Source organism: Staurois parvus, unplaced genomic scaffold (genome assembly GCF_062004578.1).
Source record: "Staurois parvus isolate SC_StPar_1 unplaced genomic scaffold, SC_StPar_1.0 ptg000672l, whole genome shotgun sequence".
Classification (NCBI taxonomy): Eukaryota; Metazoa; Chordata; class Amphibia; order Anura; family Ranidae; genus Staurois; species Staurois parvus.
In genome coordinates, this window is record NW_028318468.1 from 3645270 (window position 1) to 3662818 (window position 17549).

The 17549-nt window shown below is 41.4% G+C and overlaps 1 protein-coding gene across 5 annotated transcripts in view; it reads right to left on the reverse strand.

Annotated features, from left to right (window-relative positions):
- CEP85L (centrosomal protein 85L) overlaps positions 1–17549 on the reverse strand; it is a 275957-nt gene that overhangs the window by 164559 nt on the left and 93849 nt on the right. For all 5 annotated transcript variants that reach the window (XM_089652173.1, XM_089652172.1, XM_089652175.1 and 2 more), the window contains exon 2: positions 11594–11749. In XM_089652173.1, coding sequence (XP_089508299.1) covers positions 11594–11749 — 156 coding nt within the window. The remainder of the gene's footprint in view (positions 1–11593; positions 11750–17549) is intronic.

A 17549-nucleotide genomic window follows, 5' to 3' on the forward strand; every position in this document is an offset into this window, starting at 1 on the left:
CGGCTTACAGAGCCTTCTTCATAGCATACCACTATGAGGAAGGCTCTGTAAGCTGAAACGCGTTAGTATTTTGGATTCTGCTCTTATGTAATCAATAAAGAAGTTACATTAAGAAGTTCCCAAATTGCCGGCTACCTATATTGTGGATCTATACTGACAGATCTGCAGAAGATCTGCTGATTGCTGGTACAATGCTTTACAGGCTCCTGCCAAGCAAAAACAATAAATTAACATTTTTTTTATCTGCAAAAAAAAAATGTACATTTATTATTTTTGGTCAAAAGGTGGTAAATTTTTTACATAATTTGTTCTAAAATATCAAGTATACCACAGCTCTGTTTTTTTGTTTTAACGCCACATGCAGTCCAGTATGTTTTTTTTTCTGCTTCAAAAATGCATGCGCATTTTTTTCCATGTATTCCATTTGCCCTAGCTCACACTAGTGCAGTCAGTTCAAGTTAGTTCCCGGTGCAGAAAAAAATAAGTAGATCATGATGCTCTTTTTCTGCACCAAACTGTACTGGAACACAACAAAACGCATCATCAAATGCACATCACATGTGGTGTGAACTTTAAGCAAAAACACATCCGGAATGCATCCGTGTGTGTTTTTGTGATGTGTACTGTGAATGTCATTTTAATGTATATCTGTGCTGTTCAATTTGTGTCCAATGATCAGGCTACCTCTGAACCATCACATTTAGGTCGAGTTCACACATAGTGCAGTGGTAGGCACTTTACTACATTGTAAAACACCTATCCATGCAAGGACACACAGGAAACGACTGTTTCCTGTGTGACCCATTCACACTGCAACAGCTTGGTGCTGCTATAAAATGCAGACATTCTGCATTTTATTGCAGCGCACTGTACTGAATCACATGGAACTGTACAGCAGCACAACATATCGCACTGCTGTACAGTGCCATGAATGAGGGGCAGGTTTTGTACACTTCAAATAGAGGGAGAGGAAGCTGTGTAATATGCAGATTTGAGCACTGCAACTGGAGCAGCAAAGCAGTAAAGTGCTCCAGCAGCTCTCCTTTGCTGTGCAAACTTCGCCTAAAGTCTGGAAAAAAAACAGAAAAGGACGTAGTCTTTCAGGTTTTTTTTTTTTGTTCCAGATCTGGACGGACTTGGACACAAGTCAATTTACCATCAGCCTACCCATAGTGTTGCATGGTGCTTTCAATCAGGTCAAATGAAAAACGGACAGCCAGACCTAAAATCAGAAAGCTCATGTGAAAGGGCCTTAGCTGCTGTTTTCAGGCTTTTATCTTTGTCCAATGCACGCTCCCCAACCTCCATTGATGCACCTCAAAGTTACTAGTGTAGAGTGAGCAGTGCCATTATTTCTGGTCACATGCTCAGTTCTATTCATAATACAATTCCTATAGAGCTGAATGTGCCTGCACATAGATGTGTCAGTCCATCTCAGGGGCAAGCAGGAGAGGGTGGCTACATTCACATACACAAGGGGGCATGGAGATTGAACACAACCACCGTAGACTTAATGGATAAGTTCACCATTGGGGACATGTTACATGTTCCACCCACTTTTACGGTGCAACATGTTACAAGTTCCCAATGCTGAAGCCGCTGTACGGACTCTGCCCACACGGCCATGTCCTTCAGTCACAGTGTTCTGTGAATGAATGAACTACAAGTCCCGTCAGCCGTCAGGACATTCAGGAAAACCGCTTGCATTAGATTAGTGTTTCTCAACTCCAGTCCTCATGGACCCCCAACAGGTCATGTTTTCAGGATTTCCCTCAGATGAAACAGCTGTGGTAATTACTAAGGCAGTGAAACTGATCAAATCACCTGTGCAAAATAATGGAAATCCTGAAAACATGACCTGTTGGGGGTCCATGAGGACTGGAGTTGAGAAACACTGCATTAGATAGATGAAACAAAGGAATAGAGAGATAGAAGGTACATTCTAATTATTGATAAACATCTTGCAACTATATTACTTTATTAAAAAATGTGTTTAGTGTCACTTTAAACTCATACTACTGGTCATAATCACACATGCAGTTGGGCCCTAATGACAAATTACATTCAGCTAACATCTGCCAAGTAGCTATGATTGAATACTTTATCTTGCTTCAGGTGGTTGTAGCCATATTGGTGTACTGCTTGGACCTTGAAGAAATTGAATGTAAGTGCAAATATAAAGTATCACAGACAGTACTCAATTGAATACTTTATTAAGTATAGATTATGTTGTGTTTACACTGTATTTATAAAGTGCAGCAATACATTTCAATGTGCTAATTTAGCCACCAAAATAACACTTGTACGCAGTCCTGCCATATTTAACATGTAACATTCTTTTCTATTTTGCCAAGATGACTAACAGCTGACAAAACACTTTTTTCATTTTAATTAAACTTGGCCGACACAAGAATAAATGTCTTCAGCCAGACTGATAGACCAGACAACATGATGGGGATCATTTTAAATGGTGGCTTTTTCCAGCATAGGTTTAAAAGACACAAAGAATATACTGGGTGAACTTGGTGCCATTTATCTGTACTGGCTCGTGCTGTTCAGCTGTTCCCAGACAAAACCATAAAAAAATAAAGAAAGAAAATGTTGCATTGGGTAAGCATACGGATTTCTTATTGCTCTACATGAGGTTCAGACAACTGTCATTTTACAGGGTTCTTAAAGCGGAACTTTACCCATAACAACTCGATGTAAAAATAATGTTCATTGGTAAGGAACATGCATTCCACAAATATTAATCATGCTACCAAAATGAGTGTGTGCAATAAAGTGCCTTCAGCATGGTTCCTGTTTCTGCTTGATGGAAACTGCCATTTTGCTGAAGCCCAGAGCCCTGAGAAGCAGTAAGGGCTTGTTCACACTTGACTAAAATTTCTCTCTCTTACTAAACAGTCCTATAGCTTTAGTGTAGGCATTAGGCATTAATGAGCTTTAGTATGGGCGTTAGACTGGTTTTTACAAGCGTTAAAAATGCTCCTTAAACGCCCTTTGTGCAGTTTTGGAGCGTTTTATAAGAGTTTTACATGTGATAAAACCACACCACAAACACCTATAATAAACTGTAAAGCTATTAATGCTCCGCAACTGCACCCCGAATGCCCCGCAAACGCCTGCCAGCGTGTTTGTGGAGCGTCACCATAAGCTTGAATGGAATGCATTGAAAGGCTTCAATTTTGAAGTGAAGAGGCGCTAATGCTTCATGTTTTGATAACGTGAACAGCACTGTGTGCTGCCAATAGTTTCATCTGTATATGCGTTTGAGGAGCATTAAAAATGACCCTCAAATACCTGCCTTCAATGCCAGTGTGAACTAAGCCTAAATCTCAGCAGATCAGCTTTTATATTTTCAGCACAGTGCTGAAAAATAGAGAACTGAGCAAGGGTGAAACAGTGTTTTACTGGATTTTAAATAGTATAGACACTTATTTTAATGTTTTACATAGCTGTAAGTGAAAAGGGGGACAGCCTGAGGCGATCTAGCAGTACTCCATTTTCTGACGAAAGTTCCACTTTAAATATGCCCAGATATTTATTATTTATTTCAGGTACTTATATAGCGCCGTCAATTTATGCAGCGCTTTACATATATATATTGTACATTCACATCAGTCCCTAACCCTCAAGGAGTGTACAATCTAAGGTCCCTAACTCACATTCATACATACACATACTAGGGACGATTTAGACAGGATCCAATTCACCTACCAGCATGTCTTTGGAGTGTTGGAGGAAACCGGAGTACCCAGAGGAAAGCCACGCAGGCACAGGGAGAACATGCAAACTCCAGGCAGGTGGTGCCATGGTTGGGATTCAAACCAACGACCCTAGTACTGCCAGGCGGAAGTGCTAACCATTTAGCCACTGTGCTGCCCAGATTATAAATATGATTTCTCCAGCCTGGTAGATACTAATAAAGGACAATGTAGAACACATTTTTGCCCATCCTCCCAAAGCAACATGTGGAATTGGCAGAAGTGTGTCACATTCTTTAAGATCATCTGTGTTGCAGGGTGTAAAATGGGCATTTCTGGAATTCCAGGAGGAGAAATACCAGTGCAAAGCATGCACACGGATGGTATGCTGCACACTTGGGAGCTTTCATGTTTCCCAGGCCCTGCTGTCCTCTGACATCACTTCTGGTAGACAAATAGCACCCGTTACATTACTTAGATGTGGACCTCCTCAAGAGATGTGGAAGAAAGAGGAACTCTAACAATCAGTACTTTCTTCTCAGTGTTTGGATTTTAATGGAACAAGTACTTTCTTGTAATAATCAGAAGAGACATTGCCCTCGTCAATTCCCTGCCTATGTCTAATGTAATTAATCAGAGAATGCAGAAGTCCAGAGATATGTAAGGTGCATATACTGTATACAGTATGTATATTTACTTATTTATTTAGTTTAATTATTAAAAACACACACACAAAAGAAGAATCAGTGATCAGTACGCATGGACAAATCAGTATTTGATCCCTGCAAGCATCCACTATTCCTAAATAATTAATAAATCAATGAGCTCTCCGGATTTGAAACAGAATGCCGTTGGAGATATCGGACAACACACAGGATGTCCCGTTCTAGTGAGGCTCGTTTTTGCAATCAGCACAAAATCTTGGTATTTGTGTTCATAGAAAATAAAATAAAATGGCCCTACCACAGTACTACTTCCTGTCTAGGTATTCAAATAAAAAGAGGGGGGAAGGGCTTGCAGCCCATATTTTAAATTGTGAACTCAACACCTATGGATATTTCTATATTCTTTCAGAAATATTGCTGTAGTCTGATTGGAAAACAAAAATAATATTCCACCATCCACACTAAACAGAGTGGATGGACAAATATTTTGCTAAAGCTATTGTTTTTTTTGACAGCAGACCACACAGCTGTCAAAATACCTGAACAGTATCTGCATCTGAGGGAAATGCAGTTATATAATAATTCAAATAAAATGAAACATCATTTTTAATGCACATACTATAGGTACAGAAACCTGCCTCTAGAATTGCTTTTTGCAATCTCACTGCAAATCAGAACTCAGAATAAGTAGGCAGTGTCAACAATCTAAGCTGACCTGACATCTATCATGCTTACAGGAGGGGAGAACAAGCTGCTGCTTCTGATTAACTGTCCAATCAGCAGACTGGAACAGGAAAGTTATGCTGTTGGATTCTTTAAAGAATAAGTAAACCCAACATTTCATATTCCTGATATGTTTCTGCTCTACCATGTACTTATAAGAAAAAGTATCCTGTTCTCTTTGTATTACAGAGGGTATGTAATCACATAAAAAAAAGGGGGGGGGGGGGGAAGGTGTATATAATGTTTTTTTTATATCTATGCTAAAATGTTTTGCCTATTTTATATTGAATGGGTTATTTTACAAGGTGAGGGTTTACAATCACTTTAAAAATTTCAACAGAAGTAGTATCCCCAACCTGGCTCTGCAATATGGTAGGGTTATATGAATCACATATTTTGGCAGTTAAAATGGTTCAGTTATATATACTGTATGTCAACTGTTTATTTACTGGTTGGCTATGGTTCAACGTGAAAACAAATGTAGACAAACAGAAATTTCACAGTTGAAGTACAAGCGTGACCTGTCCTATCCACCAATAAATGGATTTGACGACAGAGGCATGTTCTGATCACATTTTTCTCTATCACAGTTAAGGCTCGTTTACATGTGCTTCAAAATGTGGCAAAAAAAAAAAAAGACAGGCTTTTTTAAAGCACTCTGAAAGCCAATTAAAGCTCCTGTCACTAAATAATGGTACGCTTACAGTCCTGTTGTGTTTGCTTTGCTTCAAAAATTATACCCCATGTTGCTTTCATGGTGCTTCAAAGCCTCCGTAGAAGTCTATGACAAAGCTCGCTTGCCGCACCTTCAGCTTTTGAGAGGCTTTTATTGAGCTTCACTTTGCTTTGGAAGTATTGCAGGTATGAGATATCCCAGGATGCACTAGAAAACCAAAAAGCAAACTGGAAAGACTTCATCAGCAGTCACTTCCAGTTCATGTGTATATCTTCTGGAAGTGTCTGATGCAAACATTACATCTGGTGTGCAGCATGCAGCAGTAGGAAAGTAAGCGGGGTTCGGACTGGAGCAATAAGCAGATGGCACATGTGGTGTGCAACATGGGAATGCTATTAGCAGAAGGTGAACAGGGACTGGAGAGAAAGGACTGAGTGGCGGAGGATCAGCAGAGCTGGCAGACCAGAGCAGGATAAACTAGCAATGTCACATGTGGTACGCAGCATAGGAGCAATACAGCGGCAGGTGAGAGAGAGAGGATCAGTGAAGCTAGGGGATACTATTGAGCGGGGGATCAGCAGATCTGAAGGTACTACTGAGCAGGGGATCTGCTGAACGAGGGTACTAATATACTGGGGATCTGCTGAACGAGGGTACTAATATCCTGGGGATCTGCTGAACGAGGGTACTAATATCCTGGGGATCTGCTGAACGAGGGTACCAATGCTGAACAGGGGTACTAAAGAGCTGGGGATCTGCTGAGTGGGGGTACTACTGAGCTGGGGTTCTACTGGGCCTCTTTAGAACAAATATAAAAATAGTGCACGCACACATGGCATCTGCCCAGCTTCGCTAAAGCTTAAAAAAAAAAGTATCACTAAAGCATCACCCAAGTATCAAAAACACATGGTGAAGTGGTATGTGCTTTAATGTGTGTTGAAGTTGAAGCAAGTGTAAATTAGTCCTTACAGTGAAACAGTTTGGTCAAGGATCAGCGCAGTCTGTAAAGGAGCAAACAACAGACCAAGCTCAGTGTTAAGGGTAATTTTTGGAGAGTCAAGCTAACTGAAGGAGCAATGCAAAGACCAATGATGGCAAGCACACTGTAAATATCCTTAAACAGCACTCATTTATCATCTGTTCACTGTTCCTTATACAAGGAGTGAAAGCTGACTGGTTGCTGCACTTTGTACACCATCATTTCTCTATATGATTATCACATAAAAGGTGACTGTTTAACCGTAAACACCCGCACTGTTAAAGCTGCAGAACCAGAAATTCTTGTATAAACACATAGTAGTAAAACACATGAAAAATGCTGAAAGGTTTACACATACAAATAGAACTGACCAACACTGAGTTTATTTATTCAGCAACTGAGAATTGACTAGGCATCACTAAAAAGGGCTGATATAAAGCAGTATATTAGAAACATCTAATGCACAATAGGGATGATTCTTAAGTAGAGATGCCCCTAACTAGCTTCCAAATACATGATAAAGCCAATTTCCTGACTACACCTACACTGCAAGAATTAAATGCTCATTTAAATCTAAGGGACAGGAAAACGCTAATTTTACCCACCTAATCCATGTCTTCCCTGACAACTGGCACTCCACTCTTCTCCCTTACAGTCCAGCTTGTGAATCAGTTCTCGGTGTCCTCACATACAATGCAGGGTCCATAGCCCTGCACTGGATTTGATGAGGACCTGTGACTGCCAGAACATATGGAAAAAGAGACTTAGCAGTGCAGGTTCAGCATCTGTAATGGCGCCAGAGGCATCTGATCACTGGAGTGTAGGAAAGAAGAGGCTGCAGCGACTGGTCTAACAGCACCGAGAATCCTGCAAGAGTGGAGGATTAAGTAATTAAAACTGCTTTACTCAGTCCCCTTAGACCTAAATGAACATTAAACCCTTGCAGTGTAGGGGCAGCCCCACTGCAAGGGGGAATTGTTGTGTTCCCCCCAGTTCAACTTTAAATTAAACAATATTTAATGCATATTAAGTTGCTAAGGTGATATGCCCATATCAAATCTAAGGACGTGTGCATAGGTAGGTACATGCAGAGCATTTATTGTCAGTTCTTTGCTGCCACTGTTACATTAGTACCAGTTTCACTATAAAAACTGCAATTTTTACTCAACTGAATTACCCCCCCCCCCAAAAAAAAAAAAAAAAAGAAATACAAATCACATGTGAAAGCACACAATATTTAAACATACAGACTTACATAAAATGTGGGCTGTAGACAGATTCCTGTTGGTCACATTTCCATGATACACAGAGACAAGCAGGGGGCATTTGTAAAGTTCAGCCTTCTCAAGATACGAAGCTAGGAAGCTGCAATCATAACATGCTACTGAACAAGAACAGTGTTTCCTGTGAACCTACATTAACAGGAAGTCTCAATTTAACAGAAATAAAGGGTTTCTGAAACCACTCGTGTCTTGCTAATACAGAGAGAAAAGCGCCACAATCATTCAAATGTAACGTGCATTACAAATGATGCAGCTGAAAAAAAAAAAAAGCAAGAAACTGAACAATTTGACAGCACACACTTAAAACGCCCTTCTGAGTACTCCTGTTAGTACTGGCTGTTTATAAGTGTGAGTTCAGGACTAAATCTTCTTTCCTAAAAATCAATAGAAGTCCTCTAATGTGTAACTAGAAGCTCCCAAAATGTATGTCACATCAGTAGATCTTAGCATCTGTCCTACATCATTTAAAGTGATTGTAAAAGGCAAAGAAAGTTTTTCTTTTTTAAAAATAATAAACTTGTCATGCTTACCTGCTCTGCACAATGGGCCTGCTCTGTGCAAAACCAATCTTCCTCTTCTTGGGTCCCCCGCCAGCACTCCTGACCCCTCTCCCCTGTCTCCATAGCAAATCACTTGCTAGGGGGGCACTCTTGCATGCTCGCTCCTGAGCCCTGCTCTGAGTGCCTATAGATACATAAAGCGTAACTTGGCCCTGCCCCCTTTCTCTCCTTACTGGCTGTGACCTACAGCAGTGGAAGCCAATGACTCTCGCTGTTGCATCTCAGAGAGAGAGAGACACAAGAGAGCCGCTGATCAGGCTCAGAAAAGTATAAAAGGTGGGGCTGGGGGGGGAGCTGCATGCAGAAAGTTTTTTTACCTTAATGTATAGAATGCATTAAGGAAAAAAACCTTCTGCCTTAACCACTTTAAGCAACTTGTTAGATCTTTTTCCACTTTTGCAGTCAAATTCAAGAAACCTCCACTATGTTCCACTCTATATTTTTCAAGGGTTCCCATTCACACATTATACCTAAAAATAAAATTTAAGAAAATATTTATTGTCTTTCCAGTTGTTTCTTTGCAGCAGGTTTTTTACATAGGAGATCTTTAACCCATTGCTTGGACAGATAGTGTACAACTGATAATGAAGATCCAGCCAGATTAAACAACTGCTGCGGAAGAAGAAAAATAGTATACACTACTAACAGGCCGTCTTTTCTATCAGTCAGAGCAGGCTCAGAGAAGTGCAGTGAGAGAGAAGAATCAGATCAATTAGTATACTGCATTATTGCGAGTAACAAACAAATGTGGTTGCTTCTGTGTACATTTATAATTAAAGACTGTAATTAACCATTATTGAGTACACATGTTTAAAATTATTACTTTAATTTCTAATCAGCTAATCACAAAAAGAATAATGAAATGACCTAGAATCTCATTAAAGTCCATCACTGGGGGACATTAAAAACCTCCTTCGCAGTGGGGCTTCCCCAACACTGTTTATTTAGGACTAGCAGGTCTTACTTGCCGGCTACTTCTGAAGCTGGCTACCTCCTATTCTCCTCTAAGGTCGGGCAGCAGACTGTCCTTTGGTGTGCAATTCAGGGCTGTGGGCTCTGCATTGCATTTGACATCAGTAGACCTGCAACTGCTGGAGCATAGAGGAAAAGAGGACGTAGGATGGATCTTACAGCCTGGAGGGAGCCTGCAGGAGTGGAGTATCAAGTAAGACTGCTTTTTGCAACCCTCTAGATCAGTGGTTCTCAACCTTCCTAATGCCGTGACCCTTTAATACAGTTCCTCATGTTGTGGTGACCCCCAACCATAAAATTATTTACCCAGTAATTATAATTCATGAGTGTTGTTTTACCTCCAATACTGCTGCTTTCAACACAGTAGCTGCTTTTAACAGAGTAGCTGCTTTCTACACAGCAGCTGCTTTCTACACAGTAGCTGCTCTTTACACATCGGAAATATGTGTTTTCTGATGGTCTTAGGGGACCCCTGTGAAAGGGTCGTTCGACCCCCAAAGGTGTCGCGACCCACAGGTTGAGAACCACTGCTCTAGATCTAAATGAGTGTTTAACCCATTCAGTGTAGGGGAAGATCTACTACAAGGGACTACTGTTTTTTTTTTTCCTTACCCTGTTGTTCAGTCTTGAGCCTGGTACACACTACTATTTTTTCTTTTTTTCATTCAACTCAGTGAGCTAACTGCAAAAAAAAAAAAAAAAACCTGACAGTTCAGGAGCCGCTGTACTAACTATCTGATGTTAATACAAAGATCTCCCCTGCTGTTCTATTGTGTTATGTACAGGGGGGACGGACACCCCACCGCGCCAGAACACTCCAGTCAGCGCCGATCGGCAGACCTTTTTCGGTCATGCCCCTTCTACATGTCAGCTGGTTTCTATTGAACCAGCCAATGACACCTGCCATTCGGCCCATGTGTACTAGACTTTAAAATCGTTCAGTGACTCCTATGCAAACACCAATGTGTCCACACCTGTTACAGAGGATGAGCTAATAATGATTAAGCAGTGCTCATTATCCCCTAATAAATAAAACAATTGACTGTTGCTGGGATTCTACATGGTATTCTATAGCAAGAAAAGAAGACTACTGTTCCCTTATGTACATGAAGCCAGTCCCGTCATCTTGACAAATAGCCCTAACTGGGGAATTTTCTAAAACAACAATTAGCTTGACTGCAGAAAGGTGGCAAAAACTCATAAGAAGAAACAAAACGTTATGATCTTTCCTATAAATGTCATCACTTTCTCTGGACATATAGCTGTGACTGCATGCTCTGGAATTTAAAAAGAATTTGATTTTGCGGTAGTGCGACAAATGGCAGAACTTGCGACAGATTCATGTAGGTTTCGGTAGGGTGTATATGAATCTGTCGCAACTGATAGAACTGTAGCAAGCATCTATTGGGGGAGTCTTAAAAGGTAGAGAGGCTATGGGAGAGTAATTGAAACATATCAAATATCTCTTCCTGAGGAATTTAAAGCAGGACTTCGCCCCTGAAGGGATGTTCTGCTTTTCTGCCCCCCCCTTTTTTCTGCACCTTAAGACCAGCAAAGAACTGGCCTGAGTGAGGACAGATCCATGGACAGATAAGTGTCCATTTATTAAAAGTCAGCAGCTACAGTAGCTGCTGATTTTTCTTAGTTTGGTGGGGGGGCTGAAGATCCTCTTTAAAGAAAAATTTTGTTGCAGGATTGTCTCGAAGATGTGACTCAACTGTTACAAGTGTGACACAACCTACAATTTTCTCCAACATGAAAAAGATCTATTTACCTCCAATCTCCTCATCACTGATATAGTGGTGTTCCTTTGCATTTTTGCTGCAACAATAGTGCCATAAAGTAAAAGTGTTGCAAATAGCTACTTTATTTTTACACATGCCAGTACCAACAATAAAAATGTTGCAGGGCTTTCATGAATTTGGCGCAAGGCATACAACTGCATACAAACCACCAGAAATGTGCCACCAAAGCTTTACTGATTTTCCCCCATGGTGCCTAACTGAATGAAGAGGTGTGTGCACTCACCTTCCAGACTGTCTGAACAGGAGGTTCCAATCCCCGTATCTCCACTGTCAGATGTAATGCTGTGTCTTCGCGTGTGGCTACTTCTGCCACTGGGTGAAGCAACTGAAGAATGCCACAATGAACTTGAGAGCCACCCTGGTGAGGGGAAATCTGTACCTGGAAAAAAAAAAAGATTATGAATAGGTAAGTGATCACATACACTTGAACATGCAAAACACATAGGGGTCTATTTATGAATGTTTTCACACAAGAGTCACACAACTAAAAAAAAAGTCTAGTGTGATATAATAACTTTTGCTGGAAGCTCAAAAAAACAAAACAAAAAAAAAACAAAACAAAAAAAAAACAAAACAAAAAAAAAACAAAACAAAAAAAAAACAAAAACCCCACAACCTTATAAATAGGACCAGTTTGGGCGACAACTTTTGTGTCTATGGTCTATGAAAATGCCCCGAAAGGTCTGTGTTTTAATTTTAAGTGGAAATACAGAACGTTTGAGCTGGATTTTCCTTACAGTCACTACTTTCAGCACAGGTAGGTCTTCCTTTAACCCCTATTCTCTAATCAACAGTAATGAACATTTACGTTTAGGCAAGTTGAGTGATTTTATTTTACAAATAGGTCTTTCAGAACAGTAATATTTCTGCTGGATTATGCCTCTACGTGGCCTATTTATAAAAACCTGCAGTGTCCCCGTTCTGCACACCGTAGGACACAGCTGGAAATATTCCACACTGCACTTGCGTTTTATGTTTCATGGAAAACGCAATGCAGAGCCTTTGTGACATCTCCTCTGCATAACGTTGCAGAATATGCTCACGGATAAGAGGAGAACACTGTCAAATGACTTCAAACAGGCCATGTCACAATCCTTCTTCCTACTTGAACACTCTTTTTCTTTCTCCCATTATTTCAAATAGATGGAGCCTTTGCTTGCGTAAATGTCCCATAGCATGCAAACCACATTTGTAAAAAACAAAGTGGTGCTTTTGTGCTGAGGCACCTTAATAGAACAGAAGGAAGTGTATGGCCAAGGTTGAGTTATACCGCTGATTTATAAAATTCATAGCCTAACAACTTTTCATATCTAAAAACTGATAACGTACATTTCCTGTTGAAAAAGCAGAAGACGACTTTTTAAACAATAAACCAAGAAGCTAGTGTTCATAAGAACAGCAAAATGAACAGAGCTTAGCCCATGGATCATGCATGTGGAGTCCCAATGTACTTAATGAGTAACCAGATTCAAATTTCTAGGTCTCAGCTGTCATTGTCTAGTGCTTGAATGCTTGTTGGCTGCTATTAGGCGATACAACAGGTTTAAACTGGCCATACATTGATCGAAATTCGGCTGGTTGAGGAGGGAACAGCCAAGTTTCCATCCATGTGTGGATCTATTGATCGACTTGTGTACAACCAGCCTGTTGGAAATTTTTATCTCAATCAACGCCACCGGCTATAGCCGACAGCACTGACCAGTGTATTCTGAAAGCGGGGAAGTCTTCCCACTGTCAGAACACAACAGCTCAGTAGGAAGGATTCCCCCATCCACATCAAATGTGTGGATGTAGGAATCAAGTTATTTTCTTTTGTTCAACCCGTTGGTTGAGCAAAAAAAAAAAAGACTCTTGTATGACCAGCCTTAGCCTAAAGCCAGCCATAAATTATGCGATTTTCTTTCCTGCAACTATGGGTATATTCAGCCTGCCCATACATGGTTTGAATCTTGGCTGGTCCCTGCTGAACCGGACAGGATTTGAACAGTCTATGGCTGGCTGTAGCCTCAGCCACTCTGATAAATAAAGCAATGTGCTGTTTCAGGAGCAGTATGATGATCACGTTATCTCTAGATCATGGCCAAAGCTACTCGAAACAATCAGCTGCACAAAAGATAAAAACATTCTTAGTATGCACTTTGCTACATGGTGGTACTTTACACCATGTAACCAAACTACACAAGAATAATTCTTTATATGAGTACATGCAAAATTTTATATTTAAAATGATCATAAAAAGGTATTTTTTAATGCAAAATAGTATTTGTCATAAAAATATATTTCTGTTGTGTGTTTCCTACAATTACCACTGAATGCTTGTGTTCTTTAGTATGTCCATAGATTGGAACATGTCTCACCACGAGATCATTAGACAATTACTCATTCCTGAATAACTAATGGAAGTAGTAATCTGACCTTTCCTCAAAAGAAAGGAGACTGTCCATCATGATACAAAATCTCCTTGTGAAACCAAGACAATTACTATACCATTATACAGGCCCAGGTATTGCTCGGTTTTTAAGTGATCGTGAAATTCACTGTGTTGCATAACGAGCAATAAGCTGGACACAGATTCATCTACAGTCAGGTCCATAAATATGGGGACATCAACACAATTCTAACATTTTTGGCTCTATACACCACAATGGATTTTAAATGAAACGAACAAGATGTGCTTTAACTGCAGACTGTGAGCTTTAATTTGAGGGTATTTACATCCAAATCAGGTGAACGGTGTAGGAATTACAACAGTTTGCATATGTGCCTCCCACTTGTTAAGGGACCAAAAGTAATGGGACAATTGGCTTCTCAGCTGTTCCATGGCCAGGTGTGTGTTATTCCCTCATTATCCCAATTACAATGAGCAGATAAAAGGTCCAGAGTTCATTTCAAGTGTGCTATTTGCATTTGGAATCTGTTGCTGTCAACTCTCAAGATGAGATCCAAAGAGCTGTCACTATCAGTGAAGCAAGCCATCATTAGGCTGAAAAAACAAAACAAACCCATCAGAGAGATAGCAAAAACATTAGGCGTGGCCAAAACAACTGTTTGGAACATTCTTAAAAAGAAGGAACGCATCGGTGAGCTCAGCAACACCAAAAGACCCGGAAGACCATGGAAAACTGTGGTGGATGACCAAAGAATTCTTTCCCTGGTGAAGAAAACACCCTTCACAACAGTTGGCCAGATCAAGAACACTCTCCAGGAGGTAGGTGTATGTGTGTCAAAGTCAACAATCAAGAGAAGACTTCACCAGAGTGAATACAGAGGGTTCACCACAAGATGTAAACCATTGGTGAGCCTCAAAAACAGGAAGGCCAGATTAGAGTTTGCCAAACGACATCTAAAAAAGCCTTCACAGTTCTGAAACAACATCCTATGGACAGATGAGACCAAGATCAACTTGTACCAGAGTGATGGGAAGAGAAGAGTATGGAGAAGGAAAGGAACTGCTCATGATCCTAAGCATACCATCTCATCATTGAAGCATGGTGGTGGTAGTGTCATGGCGTGGGCATGTATGGCTGCCAATGGAACCTCTTGTATTTATTGATGATGTGACTGCTGACAAAAGCAGCAGGATGAATTCTGAAGTGTTTCGGGCAATATTATCTGCTCATATTCAGCCAAATGCTTCACAACTCATTGGACGCCGCTTCACAGTGCAGATGGACAATGACCCAAAGCATACTGCAAAAGCAACCAAAGAGTTTTTTAAGGGAAAGAAGTGGAATGTTATGCAATGGCCAAGTCAATCACCTGACCTGAATCCGATTGAGCATGCATTTCACTTGTTGAAGACAAAACTGAAGGGAAAATGCCCCAAGAACAAGCAGGAACTGAAGACAGTTGCAGTAGAGGCCTGGCAGAGCATCACCAGGGATGAAACCCAGCGTCTGGTGATGTCTATGCGTTCCAGACTTCAGGCTGTAATTGAAGGATTTGCAACCAAGTATTAAAAGTGAAAGTTTGATTTATGATTATTATTCTGTCCCATTACTTTTGGTCCCTTAACAAGTAGGAGGCACATATGCAAACTGTTGTAATTCCTACACCGTTCACCTGATTTGGATGTAAATACCCTCAAATTAAAGCTGACAGTCTGCAGTTAAAGCACATCTTGTTCTTTTCCTTTCAAATCCATTGTGGTGGTGTATAGAGCCAAAAATGTTAGACTTGTGTCGATGTCCCAATATTTATGGACCTGACTGTATTTTGTTATGATCTAGGTACAGTCATATTAGGAAATGGTCAAATGTTTTGGGCTTTTCCCCAAGCTCTTCAGAGGGGAAAGAATTAATAGAATTATATCTTTCTTTTGGCTTGTATGTTCACATCCAAATCTTTCTGGCTCTATAAACCATCTGAAAACACAAATAATTCAGATTTGATCAACCCTGAGGTGGCAAAACCCATTTCCCAGAATCCTTTGCAAAGATATGCAAATGAGCAGGTTCAGCCAGTAAAATTCAAATCATGCCTCTGCTGATAACTGTCACCAGTGTGCTTATGAGAGCTCTCAACTGAATTTTCCTGCCATAGCTGGACACAGGAGCAGGACCACGGCAACCGCCTGTAAAATGACAGCCTTCTTAACTACAAAGGTTAGGGGGGGGGGGGTATTCTGCTTTAACAAAGCCTTCATTTTTCCTTCATGTAATCCTCCCAGCACTTTGTTATGTGGCAATTTAAGTGTCTGCTGTCATCTCAGGAAGTAGCTGGTGCAGCCTCTCCATATATACAAGTATAGAATCGAAATTCAAGAAACCTCCAGGTGGTAATGTTGTGTTATTAACCCCTCGCCTACAGGGCACCTATACCCCCTTCCTGCCTACAGGGCACCTATACCCCCTTCCTGCCTACAGGGCACCTATACCCCCTTCCTGCCTACAGGGCACTTCTACCCCCTTCCTGCCTACAGGGCACTTCTACCCCCTTCCTGCCTACAGGGCACCTCTACTCCCTTCCTGCCTACAGGACACTTCTACCCCCTTCCTGCCTACAGGACACTTCTACCCCCTTCCTGCCTACAGGGCACCTATGCCCTCTTCCTGCCTACAGGGCACTTCTACCCCCTTCCTGCCCAGGCCAATTTCCAGCTTTCAGCGCTGTTGCACTTTGAATGACAATTGCGCAGTCATGCAACACTGTACCCATATGAAATTTTTATCATTTTTTTGTGACAAATAGAGCTTTATTTTGGTGGTATTTAATCACCTCTGGGTTTTTTATTTTTTCTTAAACAAACCAAAAACCACTGAAAATTTAGAAAAAAAAAATGTTTTTTCTTAGTTTTTGTTATAAGTGACTTTTCTCCTTCACTGATGTGCGCTAATGAGGCTGCACTGATGGACACTGATAGGCTGCACTGATGGACACTGATAGGTGGCACTGATGGGCACTGATGAGGAGGCACTGGTAGGTGGCACTGATGGGCATTGACAGGCATCACTGATGGGCGCTGAAAAGCAGCACTGATACATGGCACTGATATATGGCACTAGTAGACAGCACTGATAGGCGGCACTGACTGGCACTAATAGGTGGCACTGACTGGCACTGTTAGGCGGCACTGACTGGCACTGTTAGGCGGCACTGATGCACACTGATAGGCAGCACTGACTGGCACTGATTGGCATTGATAGGTGGCACTGACTGGCACTGATGGGTGACACTGAAAGGCAGCTCAGATGGGCACTGATATGTGGCATTGGTAGGCACTGATATGTGGCACTGATGGGCACTGGCACGAGGCACTGATGAGCACTGACATAAGGCACTGATGGACACTGACAGGTGGCAATGCTGGGGCTACATTGATCATCAGGGCACACTGATCATCAGTGCCCTGATGATCAGTGTACATGTCCCCTCCGCGGAAAGCCGATTTCTGGCTCTCCTCTCCTCTGTCAGCGTGACAGCTCGAGAGGAGAGAAATGCCGATAACCGGCATTTCCCTGTTTACATGTGATCAGCTGTGATTGGACACAGCTGATCACATGACCGAGCCGACATCTTCGGCTCTTTCCGTGATCCATGATCCGCCGATCGCCACACTGTGCGCTCCGAGCCGCGCATGCGCAGTGAGAATGGGAGGACGTCATCCCAGAACGAGAGAACCACCTTGCGCCCGTCATATTACTATATGGCGGGCGGGAAGTGGTTAATATGGGTTTGGA